The 17955-nt window shown below is 38.6% G+C and overlaps 1 protein-coding gene across 1 annotated transcript; it reads left to right on the top strand.

Annotated features, from left to right (window-relative positions):
- Positions 1-2014: 2014 nt before the first annotated feature.
- On the top strand, positions 2015-13339 carry LOC139738814 (dehydrogenase/reductase SDR family member 6-like). Its single transcript, XM_071649451.1, has 8 exons — positions 2015-2228; positions 4338-4416; positions 5111-5210; positions 7343-7451; positions 7845-7905; positions 9673-9845; positions 12177-12269; positions 13197-13339. Exons 1-8 carry the CDS (start codon positions 2157-2159, stop codon positions 13248-13250), a joined length of 741 nt encoding a protein of 246 aa, XP_071505552.1. The 5' UTR covers positions 2015-2156; the 3' UTR covers positions 13251-13339.
- The last annotated feature ends 4616 nt before the right edge of the window (positions 13340-17955 follow it).

Below are 17955 nucleotides of genomic sequence, written 5' to 3'. Positions count from 1 at the left end.
AGAGCATGTAATTTTAAGAAGGATTCAACGTTTATTTGATGAAAATTGGTTTTCAAATAGCTGAGATATCCAAAAAAGTGATAATAATAAAAGGCGACAGGCCACACCTTTATTATGATCTCTTTGTTTCACCTTGTTTTTGGATATCTCAGCCATTTCAAAACCGATTTTCATAAAATAAACTTTTGATACCCCTTAGAATTGCATGCTCCTTGACATCTCATAGAGTGGTTCCTGAATATCTTGCAAAATATTAAAAGCTAAATCCTCACCTCGACCAGAACTGTACACACCCTTTAACAACAGATCCGCCATAAGACAGTGTATTATAGATCATGATGATGATAGTATATAGGACTACTTTATACTACTACTATTCAGGGGCGGATCCAGGGAGGACCGCAATCGGCGCACGCCCCCTTTATTTTTTGTTGAAACAAAAGAAATAAAAAAAAGAATGGGGGAGGGGTGCGTGCGCCCCCATTAATTTTGTAAACGCGCCCACTCTTTACGGAATTCCTGGATCCGCCCCTGCTATTAGAGCAACAGCGCAATAGCGCTAATGATTAGAAAAACAAAAATATTTTTGTGACAATTCCTTTGGGGTTTGATGGGGTGAAAGTCCACCCCAATTTGCCCCCCCCCCCCGCCCCCATTCAGGGGGTGCTCATCTGAACGAATCGAGATTCTATCATCCTAGTAATGTTACACCTCCCTGATGTCAAGTTTGATGAAAATCTACTACATAATATTTCCAGAAGATGAAAATGATTATTATCTTGCATGCACCCCCCTCCCTCCCAAAACGAAGGGACTCTGAGTTCCGAGGTAAATTAGAGTGTCCATATAATGTCAACACTTATAAATGATGAACAGGAATGTGTATACAGACTTTTTCATGCTGAATATACCCGGAGAGGAGATGTAGGCGAAAAGAAGGCCAGCCAGGCATGTTTTGTATAACAAAACAGGCACAGTAAGCACATTAGGGGAATCGGGGAAAACACCAAGAAGCCGCGCCCCCGTATATTTTAGAATTTTTCAGGGGTTTGAAACTAACCCTGTTCGGGGCCCCAATTCAAGATTGTTGGGGGAAGATTTGAAAGCCACCCTTTAATTGAAAATATTTCTTTGAAAATTCCAGACCCCTATTTCAACGATTTTTGTCGGGATTTTCTCCCGAATGTATAGTAAGCAATATGATATAGGCCTAAACCTTTACCGAAATATCGGGAACGCGCATGCGGTACAGGGACCACCCGAGTGATGGAGGAGGGGGGAGGGTGGGGGAGGCGGGCCTATTGTTTCCTTTGCTCCTCGTTCATTAATTACTCCTGTTCTTACGCTGCATTGGCTTTCTATCACTTCTCGCATTACCCGCAAAATTCTCCTCCATATATACCTTTAATTATCGTGGCAAAACACACCTTTTTAAGGCTTATCGATTTTATGTAATTTTTAAAGCAAGGGAATATGTATTTTTCCCTATCTCTCCTTCGAGATTTCTCTTGCACTCGCGGTATAGAAAATATCATTGCAGGATGCTGTTTGCACATTTCACGGCATGTTTACATCTACCGCTGGTGCAATTTTAGAGATTTGCATATTCCGCACGGCAAGACGTTTGCACATTTCCTGTTGTTTTCACATTTCTTGGTTTTTATAGATTTCCCGGCTCCAGCTCGATCACAGCCCCCCACCCCACCCCCACCCCACCCCCAGCAGCATAGTATGCATGTTCTCAGTACAGTTTCCCAGCAAAGAGTTTAGAAGCTGGAGCCGCAAACCAAGGAGCTTCAAGCTCCTTGCGCAAACCAAGGAGATTCAAGCTCCTTGGTTGATTCAAGCTAGCTACCAGTATTCGCGTGCGCTCGAAAACGAGTCCCGAATACCCGAATAGTATATACTTCTATGTGAACGCATGCCCTATGTGAACGCAGCCTCACGAAAAGCTCAAATGACGCACAGGTAGAAAACTGGACAACAAGACATTGTGCAGTGTTCAATACAGTAGCTGTCCGCCACGCGAAACCTGGGATTCCGACTACACCTCCACTGCTTGATTGCTGCGTGTTGACAGTAATAATTTGCGTGATCGCGTCGAGATTTATATTATCACATCTCCTTATTGTCTTTGAGTGAAGTTTAAATTAAGTATGGGTCGTCTGGACGGAAAAGTTGCCGTTGTTACTGCAGCTGCTCAAGGCATCGGGAGAGCTACCGCAGAGGTAAGGCGCCTTTTCTTATATTCACCTGCAGCATGCTTTTGCTCACTCCATGCACCAGGTCATGACATGTGGGATACATGATACAATGCACAAAGTATAACGCGACCCGCGATCCTGCCTGGATCAGCAACCCCGCCCCCCTTCTTCCCACACAGAGGTTGGGTTTGCCTTCATCGACCTTTTTATCATATTATATAGCCACCTGCCTGCTTTTATAGTAAAAATTGGCATTCAGTTTCAAATATACTTTGGGAAATTGCAAGGAAGGGTATTTGTGAACTTTGACATTTTAAAAGATGAATATAAACAGGAATATATACCCAATATAACCTCCCTTGCCCTTCCCCTTGGTCCTGGACTTGGTGTGAGGGGACTCAAGATTATTCAGGGCTAGAATGGCACATTTTCTGGGGTCTTTTATTTGCTCATAGTAGGTCTGTTATAGTAGCAAGATAGGATTTTGAGGAGTAGGTCATGAAAACGAACTTGGAGATTGGGGCCGGGCAGGGGGTAATATAGACAAAAGGTCAAGGGAAGTACTGTGTATATACAGGCACATTTGCATATGTATAGGCCTAGGCTTACTGGTCTGTATGGCCCCCTGCCTTCTTATGAGGTTCTGCACAGTATAGGAAGAAGAAGAAGAAGAAGAAGAAGAAAAGAGGTAAGCCAAAGGCCCTTTCATTATGCTGGAAAATGAAAATATATATACCGGTACCCAGGTAGTTGAATATCGAGAAAAATAAAGAAAATATATATGTTGAAAATATATTGAAAATATGTATGTTGAATTCTCTTTATATATTTCATTATATTGCTTTCTGTGTGCAATATCTTGAATTGTTAGTTTAGTCTTCTTATCCACCAAACTTCTGAATGGATTTCCTGATCTTCCTCAAACCTTACTGCAAAGTGCAATGTGTAATATACTAATATTTATACATTCGTTCAATCCACGTAGTACATGTAGTTGGTTTCATTTCCCTTAAAACATCATTATATTCCAGGATAATTTCTTAAAGCAAGTTGAGGACTGAGGTTTACATATCTTCTGGGGTCTTCGCTGATAATAGCAATTTGCAATGATAGAGTACCGGTAGCTTAGGAATGCAATGACGAGATCACTGGAAAATGAGGAGATAGCGAAAGCACTGACTGACATAATATATAGAGATTATGTCACACATACAAGTTTATACAACCATGGCACAATATCTTGGATCTTTACTCTCACTAGGTCTGATTGTGTGGTGACGAATAAATGCATTAATGGAGGGGGACGAATAATAATCAAGTGAAGCATATACTCGTATACTGGCATAATCATAATCCAATAAAAAAATATGAAGAGTTTGTTCGCAAAAACCGATATTAAGTCCATTTTTGAAGATTTTGAAGCACGGTCTCTGTCATAAAGAACAAAATAATATCTTTTAAATGACATATTGGTCTCTGCATATAAAGGTACATTTTTGAAGTTATGGTCAAAAGAAGCAAATATTTTGTTATTATTCTCTTTATTTTACTTGACCTTTAATCGCAAATATCTCCATTTGGCAAATACGTATGGACTTATGGGATTTTGCGAACAAACTCTTCATAAACATGTAAGCAAACATGAAACTCGGTACCATCACTGTGTAATTGGAATTGTATGTTTATGTATTATATAATCTTTCCATTTTTTGAGCACATAGGGACATTACCACTTTGTGTTAAACACTAGGCCTATTTATAAGCTCTGTCAATTATTGTGATTATTATTATTATTATTATTATTATTATTATTATTATTATTATTATTATTATTATTATTATTATCATTATTATTGCAGGTAGGCCTATATGTCATGTATATCAGTCACATGCTATTTTGTTGTTGGGAAAACATCTAACAAACAAAAATGACAATTATCTTCAAATTCTCCTTAACAGCCAATCAGGTAAGCTGGCTTCTTGTTACCATGACAATTGCCATGCCAGCAGGAGTTGCTATCATATAAACTTTTTATGAAATAGGGCCCAGAAATCTGCATTGTACATCCTGCAAAGTGAGCTTGAAAGAAAATAAATCAAATATTTTGTGCACGCTTCTTGTTTATTGTACAGGCATTTGCCAGAGAAGGTGCTTCTGTGTATGCCACAGATATCAACCTTGAGAAACTGACTGAACTCAAAGACACTGCAGGTAACGACCCAAATAGATCTTTTCATTTCATTCTCAACAAGAGAATTACATCTTGGAAGTAATAGATAGTATAGGGGTATGACGATAGTCCAAATTCCTGAATATTGTCAGAAAGGGTTCTAGGGCAATTACCCCCTGGACAATTACCCTAGAACCTTCCCCTGACCGTAACCCTAATCCTAATTCTGAACCTACGTAATCCTAACCCTAACCCAAACTCTAACCCTGACCCTAACCCTAATCCTAATCCTGAACCTAATCCTAACCCTAACCCAAACTCTAACCATAGACCTAACCCTAACCGTCATCTTTACGCTAACCTTATCACTAACCAGTATTTAGCATGGGGGGGTGGGGAGGGGGAGAGATAATTGTTCTTGGGGGGTAATTGTCATGAAACGGTCCAGAGAGAGAGAAAGAGGTGAATATTTTATTAATATGAATGAACCTCACTGACATTTAAAAAAAGCACAGATAGATAAATATAGGGAAAGCAATTTTTTGTGAGTGATACTGTTATTTTTCTCTGTGCCTCATTGCACACCTAATTGCGCAGAAAAGATGTTAAGCATATTGGAAGTACTCAGTGTTGCATTTGATATCCGACAAGAATTTCTTTGTTCCCGTCTTCAGATTATGACCCATTACAGTCTCTTGTCTCTTTCTTTTGTGTGTGCTTGTGTGTGCTTTTAAGGCATTACTGTGGGTAAACTCGATGTCACAAATAAGGAGGATGTTGCAGCCTATGTTGCTGGGTTACCAGCTAAGATTGATGTGCTCTTCAACTGTGCTGGGTAAATATGAATGAATTATGTTGTTGGTGTTGTTTACAGTACTGTATACTATTAGTGCTGTACTGTATTTGAATCATTTGAGTCCAGGCATCTATTAAAGGGATGGTACAGTATTGGTGTAGATGAGAACCTGGCTTTTAACTTTTTTGTGAGATACCAAGATAACGCTTATGATATAGTACAGAGCGTACCATTTTAAGAGGAATTCAAAGTTTATTTGATGAAAATCGATCAGGTTTGGAATGACTGAAACATCCAAAGACAAAATAAAACAAAGTGATCATAATAAAGTGTGGGTCCCACACTTTATTAGAATTGCTCATTATTGGATATCTCAGCCATTTCAAAACCAATTTTCATCAAATAAATGTTGAATTCCTCTTAGAATTACATGCTCTTTCTCATTATCTCACCAAAAAATGTTAGAAACCTAAAATTAGATCTCAACCAAAACTATATGGCCCTTTAAAGTATAATGAAGAGTCTTCTCAATAGCATACAACTTATAAGCATCAACCCCCCCCCCCTCCAAAAGATTGGATGATCCCCAGATGCAAGTAATTTTATGCATTTTGTGATCTCCTCTTGGGCGAATCATTTCTGTCATAGGACCAGTATGTTATAAAAACTCAAAGCAGGCAGTAGTTCATACAAAGTTAAAGAAAAAAGTATCGTTGAGGTAAACACATAACAAAAGACTTAATTTGTTTTCCCACTCTCTTATTGTAACATACAAAAAAAAAAATTTCATTTGAGCTGCAAGTCTGTTTACAGTTCAAATTTTTTTCCTAAAATTAGACCCCGTTTACAGTGTGAGGCTCGGCCGCGGCTCGGCCGAGCCCACCTTCATTTCAGTGTAAACGTGCAAAAGGCCAAATGCGAGGCCAAAATTGGCCTCGCATTTGGCCTCGCTCTTGAGGTGGTCTCGGCCGCGGTTGAGCCGCGGCCGAGCCCAGCCTTTTCTTGGTGTAAACGCAAACTGGGCCAAATGCGCGGCCAATTGCGTGGCCAATTTTAGTCTGGCTTCCAAACCCTCTGCCTGTATCTTTCGCTATTCAGGATATTAACCCCCTCAACGTCGAAAACTAGTATAGTTTAAGGTGGTTTTGTCCTGCAAAGGATTTTTTTCTTCGGCAAAGGCCTTTGCCTCAACGGCGACTTCGTCGCCACGGAATTCATGTGGCAAAGGGTCTGAAAACCAGACAATACTAAATTGTGTTTGTTTACAAGCAGAGCACCACTACGACAAAATATTGAAAGGTTTGAATCAAAAGCGTGGCCGAGCCTGGCAGTGTAAACGGACAAAATTGCGGGGCCCGGCCTCGCAATTGAGGCTGGGCTCGGCCGCGGCTAGGCCCAGCCCCGCACTGTAAATGGGGTCCTAGTGTACCATAGAATACAAGAATATAACTAGTAATTTTGACTGAAGTTTTGCAGGGATGAAACTTTGTACATTGTTATTGTACAAGGAGAATATAAGGCATGGCTCGACACTAACTTTTTTGTTTGGTGGCCCGATGAGGCCACCAAAACCCTAAATTTCAAATTTTTGGTGGCCCGAGAGAAAAATTTGGTGTCCCGAAAAAAACAATCAAAAACATTAACAGTCCTTTTTTTTTTAATGAGTCAAATATTTAAGTTTTATGATAGTAAGAATTAGAAGTTGGACATAATTATCTACTCATAAATAAACTTCAACAAACTTGCAACACTCACTCTCAGGCACTCATTCAGTCCTTTTTATCCATCCTTTAAACAAATTTTAACTGCTAATTTCCGTCGCAAAAAGTTACGAATTTATTGACATACTTTTCAAAAAAATTTGGTGCCCCGAGGCGGGCCACCAAATTTGCCCTTTGGGGAAATTTGGTGGCCCGACTTTCATTTTTGGTGGCCCTGGGCCACCGGGCCACCGGGCCACCGTTAGTGTCGAGCCCTGTATAAGGGATATTACATTTCAATTTGCCAGTGCTTCACCTTGGAAAAGAATTACACCATGTATGTGTTTTGCTTCATGATGCTGCAAGTTGCATTCCAAAGCTCCAGATCTTGGCTAGAATTTTTCAGACTTCAGTCCTGAGATTTTCACATTTATGTATAAATTTACTTGTCACATTTCTCCTTCCATGCAGTTTTGTCTTTCATGGTACAGTCCTGGACACAGAGGAGAAAGACTTTGACTTTTCCATGAACTTGAATGTGAAATCAATGTTTTTCATGACCAAGGCCATCTTACCAAAGGTGTGATATATCCCTTTCATTAACACATTGCATTAAATGATAATAATAATAATGATAATAGCTTGCTTTTTATAGCGCATTTCAGACTTGTTAAGAATTATAAATTATGTATAATGGAAGGGTATTGGACTTATGCAAGACTGAGAGTGAACATCGTTGATTAATGGAATTTCATGTGTACCCTGTAAGTCAATGCATCATGAGATTTTAGTGGATTATTAGATTGTTTGGTCTTTGTACGTTATGGTTGTTTTATGTACCAGTGGTCACAGAATGCATAAAACCATGCTATGAGAATAGGGATTCTCATAGTGCTAATGAAGACTTTAAGAATGATGTACTTGTGATTCATGCTATAACTTTCATTTCATAACTGTCACTTTCATTTCACAGATGCTGGAACAGAAGAGTGGAAGTATCATAAACATGTCCTCGGTAGCATCCAGCATTAAAGGTACACTACTCATTTTTTTTAAAGTTATTTTGATTGCAAGTGTATGTTTCTTTGTCTTTTTCATAGTCAAGATAAACGGTTCAATCATGTTCTGGTGTTGTAACTATTGCTTACATCTGAAAGAGTTTAAGCTTGATTGTAAGTGTACTTCTACATTACCCAATCTAGAAAAATAATTGTTTTGAAATGACTATTCAACGCTTGCTGTACTTTTGAAGGACTATCTTCCTGTGCTAAGTTCACAAAAACAACGTACCGACTATCTTCCTGTGCTAAGTTCACAAAAACAACCTAATTTTTCTATGCTCTTGGATCATTTTCTGCATGTCAAGGCAATTTCATTGTATGGTTGAAATCAGGGCATTGGCCATGACCTCAAAATCTAAAGGGCTTTTTACACTTGTGTTTCTTTCTCTGACCCAGGACTATCGTTAGTCCCGTACCAATTTTTTCAGCTTTTTACACTCGCCAATTAGTCCCGTACTATCTCTTGTCCGGGGCTAAGGAGAAAACTGACCTTTTTACACTCGTATTTCTTAGCCCCGGACTTTCCAAACCACATGAATATTCATAATTACGCTGTGTACTGTACACGTACACGCACGCACCGGCAGCACTTGATTACCTCGTTTCTGATTGGTCAGTGAGGGTCGGACTTCGTCCCCGTCGCTTAGCCCAGGATTATTTTTTCGTTCTTTTTACACTCACTTGCTTGGCACCGCAATTGCGGTGCTAACCCCTGCTATTTTGCAGAACCAGATAGTACCGTACTATCGGTGGGGCTAGCCCACTTTGGCAAAAACGAGTGTAAACAGAAAGTGGGCTAAGGATAGTCCCGTACCAACGGTGGGGCTAAGGCCCCCCCTTAGCCCCACCGTTGGTCCGGGGCTAAGCAAAAATTTACAAGTGTAAAAAGCCCTTAAGTTTCCTTTTCAAAACTTTATCTTGCCTATCTGTTAACTGTCTGCAAGGTTGCATTTCAGCAAGCATGGAGCAATAGATTTTCCCGTCAATGAGGAAGTGTCAACATCAGAGATAACAACTTGCATTATTCTCAACAGGGTCTTCAAAAGGACAAAGTCTTTCCCACAGCACAATAGTTGGGTAACGTCCATGATATACACTAAGTTTGCATAGAAGGAATGTGATCATTGTTTGAGAGCATGAATATCATATGATCACAAAGATGATAGGGTGAACAAACATATCATTTGCATGTTAATACATTGGAGTGAAATATCACTCATTTTGGAGGAGATTTGTGCAATGCAATTTCATTGAACCCATAATTAGTACAGTAACCAAAATGTATTGCCCTCAAATGAATTAGATCATGCTTGTAAAAGTCACATGCTGCATCCATGTATCTCTTGTATACTTGGGTGACCCGCACCTCGTCATAGTTAATGTTTGCCCATATACACTGCATAAGCATTACATATTGGCTGCTGAGCTTCTTAGCAGTGGAAAGATTAAAATCCTTAAGATTTTATGCACCATCATGTGCAACATCATTTTAGCACCCATTAGTTTACAAAATGAAATGTCTACATATTCAACATATTTTGACTCTATTATTCAATTGTGTATTGTTTACATATCTGCTGTTTGAGTAGAATGAAGTCAAAGTATTTTACATGCTAAAGTATGCTTCGTCTCAAAGTGCATTTTGAAAAGTGGAGCAAAATTAGCATGCGGAAAAACAATGCTTTCTGCTTATCAATCGTGTTCCTTTATCATATTAATTCTTCAACATTCATGCAATAGGTGCAGTCAACAGATGTCTGTATGGCACTACTAAAGCTGCTGTGATTGGCTTCATGAAAGGAGTGGCAGCAGACTATGTCAGCAAGGGCATCCGTTGTAACTGTATCTGCCCAGGAACTATTGACACCCCATCACTCAGGCAGAGAATGGCTAACACGGGAGACATGGAACAAGTGTGTTCAGTACACAAACAATAAGGCAGTGTTCGTTCGATATTCGCTGGTAGAATAGAAGATGCCTAAAATGTAACCTCAAGTACTGGTAGGATCATTTTCGTCATGTTAAGTTTGACATGAGAGTATTACTGTCACTGGGGCGGATCCAGGATTCCGTGAAGAGGGGGCACCTTTACAAAATTAAGCACCCCACTCCCAATTTTTGTTCTTTTTATTTCTTTTGTTTTGACAAAAGATAAAGGAGGTGCGTGCCCAATTTGATCCTGCCTGAATCCACTACTGCTGTCGTTCGTGTGGTGAGATACGCATCACAAAACGAAACAAAGTCGGGGTAAACATAATGTGCATTCGGTCATCTACCAGAATTCGGTCACTTAATTGCCAGTGTGCTTTATCACCAGCCAGTGAGTTCTACCAAAGATCGTACACTGAAGTGTACGATCTTTGGGTCTACAGTCACATCACACGCAAATCACATCATTTCACATACGGTAACACTCATTCACAGCAGGAAAGTCCTTTAGTCTCCTCCAAAAATCCATCGAAAATCCCAAATACCACCGTCAAAAGTGCAGAATCAGAACTTTTCCAAGCGCGCGCGAATTAAGTCCAGTTTTAAGAGTATATTGTCTACGCGACGGGTCGCCGAAAAAGCGCTATAAATCGAGAAATACGCTGTTTTCTTGCGGGATATTTTGCTCATAGCAAGCCGAGAGTGTGATGATATCAAAGGTCGTAATGAGTGTACGATCTTTGATGGTATCCACAAAAGCGCAAAAGAAAAACAGAATGTACGTACTCCCTAGGCAATTACCCCTATGATTAGTGTCTACGGAAATTATTCAATGCAAGGGTTGAATGCAAATGTCTACTGCACCAGTATTCGGTCACCAACGAGCGCCGCAACGTCCCCGATGCAATTTTGCACCAACAGTGTAGAGCGCGATGCATTTTCAGCGGCCTTGCACACGCATTGACATTGAGCGCGCATATCGTGCAGTGTAACTGACCGAGCAATTATGCTCCTCCAACGAAAAAAACAATCAATGTTAATTTGAAAAATCATCAAAATACGGGCCAGTTTGTGACGACGGAGAACGAACTTTCATAAATCTAGAAGGACATAGTCCCTCAAATAGGCCTTAACGTAAATTTCGGAATTCTTACGAACATTTGAGCAGCGAAGTCGGATCGTTTGGGAGTTTATGTGTTTGTATGGTAGCGGAAAATCGCAAAGTGAGAAACGGGAAATTTTCGGAGTGGTCACTATATCATGGGGTCAAAACTTCAAGGTCACACAGAATTTGCAAGGGTCAACCGTAAAAGTCCCCAGACATGTGGATTTTCAGTTAAGGGCCGATTCTGAAAGAGCAGATTCTAAAGTGATATATTTAATTCGAATGGACTCTACTAAGCTATGTAAATATTGGAAAGGAAGCACACATTCTGGAAAAGTATGTATTGAAAAGAAGTGTGATTATGGTCTATTCAGCAAGTGCTTTATCTTTAACAAATCATGCTTGCTGTGCAATAAATGGAACAAAAACACAACGAAGAACACTAATTATAGCAACAAAAATGAAATGAAAACTAGATGAAGCTGAAATTTAGCGTGCTGTATGAACACTTTCTATTCATGACAAATATCTCCTTTCAAATTAGTAGTATTATCTCTTCAAAAATTATTAGAGTTGAAAGTGAGGAGTGTAAGGTGGTTTTTTTTTTAGATATGAAAAGGGGCCTCAAAGATATAGTTACCTAGTCACACTATTATAAAAAAAAGGTGTTCTAGAAAATTTGCTGAAAACAATTTCGCAGAAAGATCATAGGCTCAACTGAGGGCCCCCCACGTTTTTTTAAACCTGTACATAGGGTCTTTTTTTAATCAGCTGAAGAAACATGGAAGTGGGGGGTTGCTTGTTACAATGTAGCTCATGAAACCCAGAAGTGGGCCCCCCACTTGAAAGCATGGTGCTGGCCATGTTATTGTAGTTATTGTAGTGATTTTGGCTCCTATGGATTGTTAATTCTGTAGGATGAACAGTAAACGGAGCATGTGATGTTCTTTGCCTGCTTGTGTGGATATTGTGTGTGCCATATATTTGTTAGGTGGTGAATGCAGCATACTTGTTGCATGTATAGAGAGATCAAGCATATTGGCTGTTTATATTGGACATGTTGTTTAATAGATGTTAGTATTATATAAATAAAAATGTTTCCAGAAACACTCCTATTGATGAAATCTCATTGTTTTGTTGTTTGTTATAATCAATGCATGAAGATATACATGTATAATAATGAAGAAAAACCATTAATGTTACCTTACAGGCCATGAAGTCATTTCTTGCACGTCAGCCTGGCGGGCGTCTCGGCAGTGCGACGGAAGTTGCTAATGTTGCAGTATTTCTGGCTTCTGATGAGGTGAGGAAACTTTGTCCAAAATCTGTTACAGTTACATCTATTTGTCTGTCATGGTTAGCCCAATCACTTGCATTATTTTATGTAAAGGAATTTGCTTCTGAACAACTTGAATCTAATAAATGAATCAATTTGCCCCTAGAGATTGTATTATTTTCTGTTGTTTTCAGGAACATTTTGAAGTTTCTGTGCAACTGTTCCATATCACCCTGAAATTAGCATTTTGTTGTTTGACCTGTGAGCTTATTCCTATATACACAATTTATGTTCCGATGAGAAACGAAAGGTTCCAAAAGAGTGGTATAAAATGGATTTGAAAGTATCACTACAATCAGCAGAGGTGCCATGCCATTAACCTGTAATCTTTCACAAGTGTTGCATGTGTAAACCTGCAGCAACTGGTCTCATAGTTAGCATGGAGTTTGGGTATGATTGCAGTAACACCTGTGCAAAATTTCATTCCAATTAGTCCATTACTTTCATAAAAATAAATGAAAATGCACTGTATGCATGCGTATAACGCTCGCTAGCTCCGGTCCACGTACGTCCTACATGCATGCGATACATGTGTAAGTTACATGTATGTAGCTAGCCTGCGCTCCTAATTCGATTTTGGGTCGGGTTGACCCGGTTTGAAAATTGATTTTAAAACAATGATTTTCTCTCTTTTATCGAATGGTATAGACAAAGAGCAACAGGTGAGGTATGTTACTGTTATAACTTGTACTTGAAGTCATATTGAACCTGTTTTATGCAGTTTTGATTTTCATAGGTTTGCAAATGTGGGCTAGGACCTTTAAGAGATGCCTCTTTTTCATATCATATTTCATCAGCATTGATGTAATTTCTTGATAGTAATAAGGCTGAAATAGTGTGTATTCTTTGCAGTTTTTCCTTTGGCAATCAAAACCATCTCTTGTTTTGTTCCAGGCAAGTTTCATCACAGGCTGTGAAATGAAAGTGGATGGAGGATGGTCGATCTGAGTGGATATTGCAGCTAGTGATCCAACCCTTCTTTGACTGTACAGATGTATTGACATTTCAAATTTAAAAATGCATTTTGTACATTTGGATTATGGTACAGTTCTTATACTGATTAACATTCCTCTGTGACAATTGCTGTGCAATTGGAAGTGCCTTTGGTAAAATATTAAATTTTCTATAGCAATTGTAAGTTCAATCTTCTGCAATAGACTTCAATGATAATACATGTTCATGTAAGATCCTGAATTCCCACCAGTACTTTTTTTTTTTTTAATCAAAATGTTGTTATAACCATGTTAATTTGAACATGAGTGTCCTGTGTTGGGTATGTTAATCTTTTGGAACTGCCAAAGAACTTGTTTGTAAAGGTACTTCAAGAAACAATCCATGCTAAATGAGTTATGTTTAATAGTCAGAAAGCAAACTTGAAGGATGTTCCTCCAATACATATTTCTCACATCACGTCGGGCTGATCATGTTCCAGGAGTCAATTTTTGGTTAACCCTGAAATTAATTATGTGATGATACATGATTAAAGTGTACCAATACCCTGAGTATTATGTTTGCTATATTTGTAGAATGTACTTGAGACATGCCTTCTGCAAAATATCTTAATTTTTTGTCACTCTTATTTTAATTTATTGGGGTTTAAATGTAAATTTTAAAAAGTATACAAAACAAAACGACTTGAAAGAGACTAGTCAGTCATCTGATTCTTTCAATCGAATGATCACGCTATCCATATTTTTTTTTAAAACACATATACAATGCATGTGCATGATCAGCTAACCAACCGACATGGAGTCTCCATACAGATGTATTATTCGTAAAAACGTACACATATAAACAGTTAACACCAATATAGCTAGGGCACAATCACATCAGTGCTGGCGCTTTAATATGAAGCAGAACTTAAACGTGCAGAGCGCAAGTGCCAAATTGTTATAGAGATATGAACTGATTTGTCAAAATATGTATACTTTCAGGGGCTATCACAGTTGCATTATGGCTGTTTTTTGTGTATTCTAGCTGTACACAAATTTGATTTCCAGGGTATTTGTACACTTTAAAGGTATATACATAAGAATTGTAATTTTGGTTGATAGGCCACGGAATATGAATGTGACACGGCGTATGTGGAGTGTTATATGGAGTATTCTTTGCTGTCAGCAGTTGATGAAGGGACATACTTGAGCATCTGAACACTCCACACCACTAAACACTCTCAGAAACAAATAGTAAAAATGTGATTACAAATGAGTTCTTCCATGTCAAACATCTATATAAGCTTATAGTGCAGGAAAAGTATGGACCTGAACCAATAACTTTTTTATCCTGTAACAAGTCTTTGTCATACTGGGTATCACATGGAGCTCTTCCAGGCATCGCATCACTGAACAGCCATCACAAATACACAATGGCTTTCACATGAACACATGATGAACATAATAAGGAAGTACAGTACATAAGATCATACATGTTAGGTGACATCATGAAAGATTTATCAGATTTGAAATTTGTTGTATTCCGTCTTTACATCTCTTTTCTTGATAACTGCCAATGCATTCTTTGAACTGTGGAAATGAAAATGAGAGCAGATGCAGCTACTTAAAGCATCCATTGCCATCTTGCTTGAAACTTGGTGTATATTTTTGTAAATCAAAGTCTATAAAAAGAAATCATATTATGTTTTTCATCAGTAATGTAAAATGTTTAATATGTCATGCAACCTTTGAAAGAATGTCATGATTGGTAGCCCTGTTCTGCAGAGGCAAAATGTGACTGACACAAAATGGCTAAGTACTTGCATATTATATATGTGTACGTTTTCAAAGCATATGATTCTTGTAGAAATGTGAAGACAGAAGGAAGAGGGCAGCTACCCAAAAAGTACAAGGAATGTATATTTGTGTGAGAGAAAAATGAAGAATTCGTCGTGCGCATGGCAGATTGTCATTACAGCGCTTCCCCGCGCCTGGCAGATTGTCATTACAGTGTGGGAGTGCGCATGGCAGATTGTCGTTAGGGTGTGGGAGTGCGCATAGGGTTAACAACATTCTGCCATGCGCACGGAAGTGCGCTAACAACAATCTGCCATGCGCACGGAAGCGCGCTAACAACAATCTGCCATGCGCACGACGAATTGTTTGCCATGTACCAGCAGATTTATAGAATGTAAAACTCAGAACATATCCATTTCTATGATTATTAGGATATGGAAGGTGTGACAGCTTTTTACTGGCTTTTCTCTTTGCACATTCATCTTTTGTGCAAAATATAATTACATTATTAAATGTGATGATGCCAAATCCGATCAATGGTGTAACACTATGTCGTAAAACTTCAAAGAGGACAGAAGACTAACAGCATGCAGAGTCTAATAATGAGTGCTTATCAGAGATGAATGGTTTGCACTCTATATGCAAAACATGAGTATGGTTTGTAATGCAAAGTGCTCTGAAATCAGCAATAATGTGATTGCAGAAAATATTAAATACACAACAAACCTGAATAAATATGTGTGTGTGTGTTTTTACATTTGTGTGTGCTTCTTTGTATATTCATAGATGTGTGTATTTGGTGATCTCATGAGTGTATGTCATTTTCTCGCTTGGCTATGTGCCATTCACAGACTTACTGCACTCTCACTATGAATATCAAAGGACAGGTTGACTTTCATATACATGTCGATTGAGTGAATGCAACAATATCAGTAAAACACATCAGTGGATTGGTTCAGAAGTTCTAAATTTTTTAAGTTTCTGTGTTGTAACTGCGGATGAGAAGACTACTGTACAACTGTTTGTGATGTCACGAAGTAAACGAAAATGAAATAATGAAAATATACAAAGAATTAAAAAAAGGTCATTTCGCAGAAGTACACATTCCCTCAACTTGTTACTGACATATTTTCAGGGTAGTATTACCCCCCCCCCCCCACCTTCCCAAAGAGACAAGTCAAGTACATTTTTATAATGCGAGAAAAGAGAAAATTTGCAGAATTTTCTTTAGATTTCTTTATATCGTTCTATGCATGTGACATCACAAGCTGTAGTAGTCTTCTTATCCACTGATTGCAGCACTGAAACTTCAACAATTAAAAACTTCTGATGGAGCTGCCCAATTTTCCTCTTATTTTCACCCATGTTCTCTATAAATATTGCTGCATTCTCTCAATTCACATGTATTTGAAGTGAACTTGTCCTTTAAAGACTTAATGCCACTCACACATCATACTTAGGTACCATATTCATTTATTGATGAGCCTTATGCAAGAATTCGTACATACAGTGTGTATGTATTTAGAAAATGCTTCTTTTATTTCAGATTTATCTGTCAAGTCTTTTTTTCTCCATCAAATTAGAATCAAACAAAAAATTATAAAATAAAACCATTATGAAGTGATGAACATCAGGCTGTGGTTTCCAGGACACTTCATATATGTAGTCCAATCAATACCCCTGACACATTATGTTATGACCATTCCATTCACATACCTACCAATTCTTACCATTTAAAAGGAACTTTTCTAATCCTTAGGAGAGAAAAAGCTTCACTCAAACTTGTGTTCCTATTTTTGTCATCACCTGCTAAGCAGTGATGTATGAGAGATGGTTGAGTATCTTTGAGAAGGAAATGTACTGGAGAAAGACCAGAATCTACTTTACAGAAGGCAGCTGAACACTCTTGGTATGGTTGCACTGGGTGTTACTTTAATCCTTAACATGAATCTACAATTTGCAGCACTATAAATGGTGCCACTTTCAATCCTATAGGCTCCATTAAGTACAAGTATTGACGATTTTTTAACAGCAAATAAGTGGCAGCCATATTACTTGGAATACATGTACATGTATTTGAATTTCCCACTAAAATACAAACTAGATCAGAGATCAAGTGATGTCGAAGTTTCACTTTTAATACACATCCGCCAATTTATTGGTGAAGCCTTGCTATGCAAATGCTGATGTTCCAAGCATTTGGGTGCATTGATCATCCCGATGTAGGGTTGGTCTTTTCAAACTCCAAATCCACTGACTGACAGAGGAGTGTGTACAAAATGGTTTCATAACATCGGGACCAACAAATTCAATATAAGAACCTGCAAATACGCCAAGTATCGACAGGTGTGTGAAAACATTTTGAGCAGGAGTGCTTTCAGATGGACATGAACGCAAAAGTGATGGGCTATAAGCTGACATTTATACCAATCATCATTAAAGTGTACATACATATTCAAAAATATCACTTAAGGTGATTAATACCCCCGCCCCGTGACGACAGTCTTACCCAAGGAATAATCTTTCCTTGATCTTCTGCCATTTAAATGCCGTTACCATGGCAACACAGCTTCCGACACGTCCGAAAAATATGTCTTGCACATCTTCCCACCAAGACTATTGTGTGTGCCACATTTCATAAGCTTTTGTCAAAAACTGAGGAAGTAGTTCAATCCACAAGATCTTTCCTTGATCTTCCGCCATTAATATGCCGTTACCATGGCAATGCAGCTTCCGACACGTCCAAAAAATATGTCTTGCACATCTTCCCACCAAGACCAATGTGTGTGCCACATTTCATGAGCTTCAGTCGAATACAGAGGAAGTAGTTCAATCCGCAAGATCTTCCCTTGATCTTCTGCCATTTATATGCCGTTACCATGGCAACGCAGCTTCCGACACGTCCCAAAAATATGTCTTCCACA

The sequence above is a fragment of the Diadema antillarum genome, unplaced genomic scaffold (assembly GCF_040938485.1).
Source record: "Diadema antillarum isolate AM-2024a unplaced genomic scaffold, OU_Dant_1.0 seq00000768_RagTag, whole genome shotgun sequence".
Classification (NCBI taxonomy): domain Eukaryota; kingdom Metazoa; phylum Echinodermata; class Echinoidea; order Diadematoida; family Diadematidae; genus Diadema; species Diadema antillarum.
This window is presented reverse-complemented; position numbering and strand designations above follow the sequence as displayed.

What these genes read in the sequence shown, in the direction of transcription:
- LOC139738814 (XM_071649451.1), top strand. Translation starts at nt 2,157, where the DNA reads ATGGGTCGTCTGGACGGAAAAGTTGCCGTTGTTACTGCAGCTGCTCAA. An exon ending in TCGGGAGAGCTACCGCAGAG is followed by an intron (nt 2,229 to 4,337) that starts GTAAGGCGCCTT and finishes TTTATTGTACAG; the next exon opens with GCATTTGCCAGAGAAGGTGC. An exon ending in TGAACTCAAAGACACTGCAG is followed by an intron (nt 4,417 to 5,110) that starts GTAACGACCCAA and finishes TGTGCTTTTAAG; the next exon opens with GCATTACTGTGGGTAAACTC.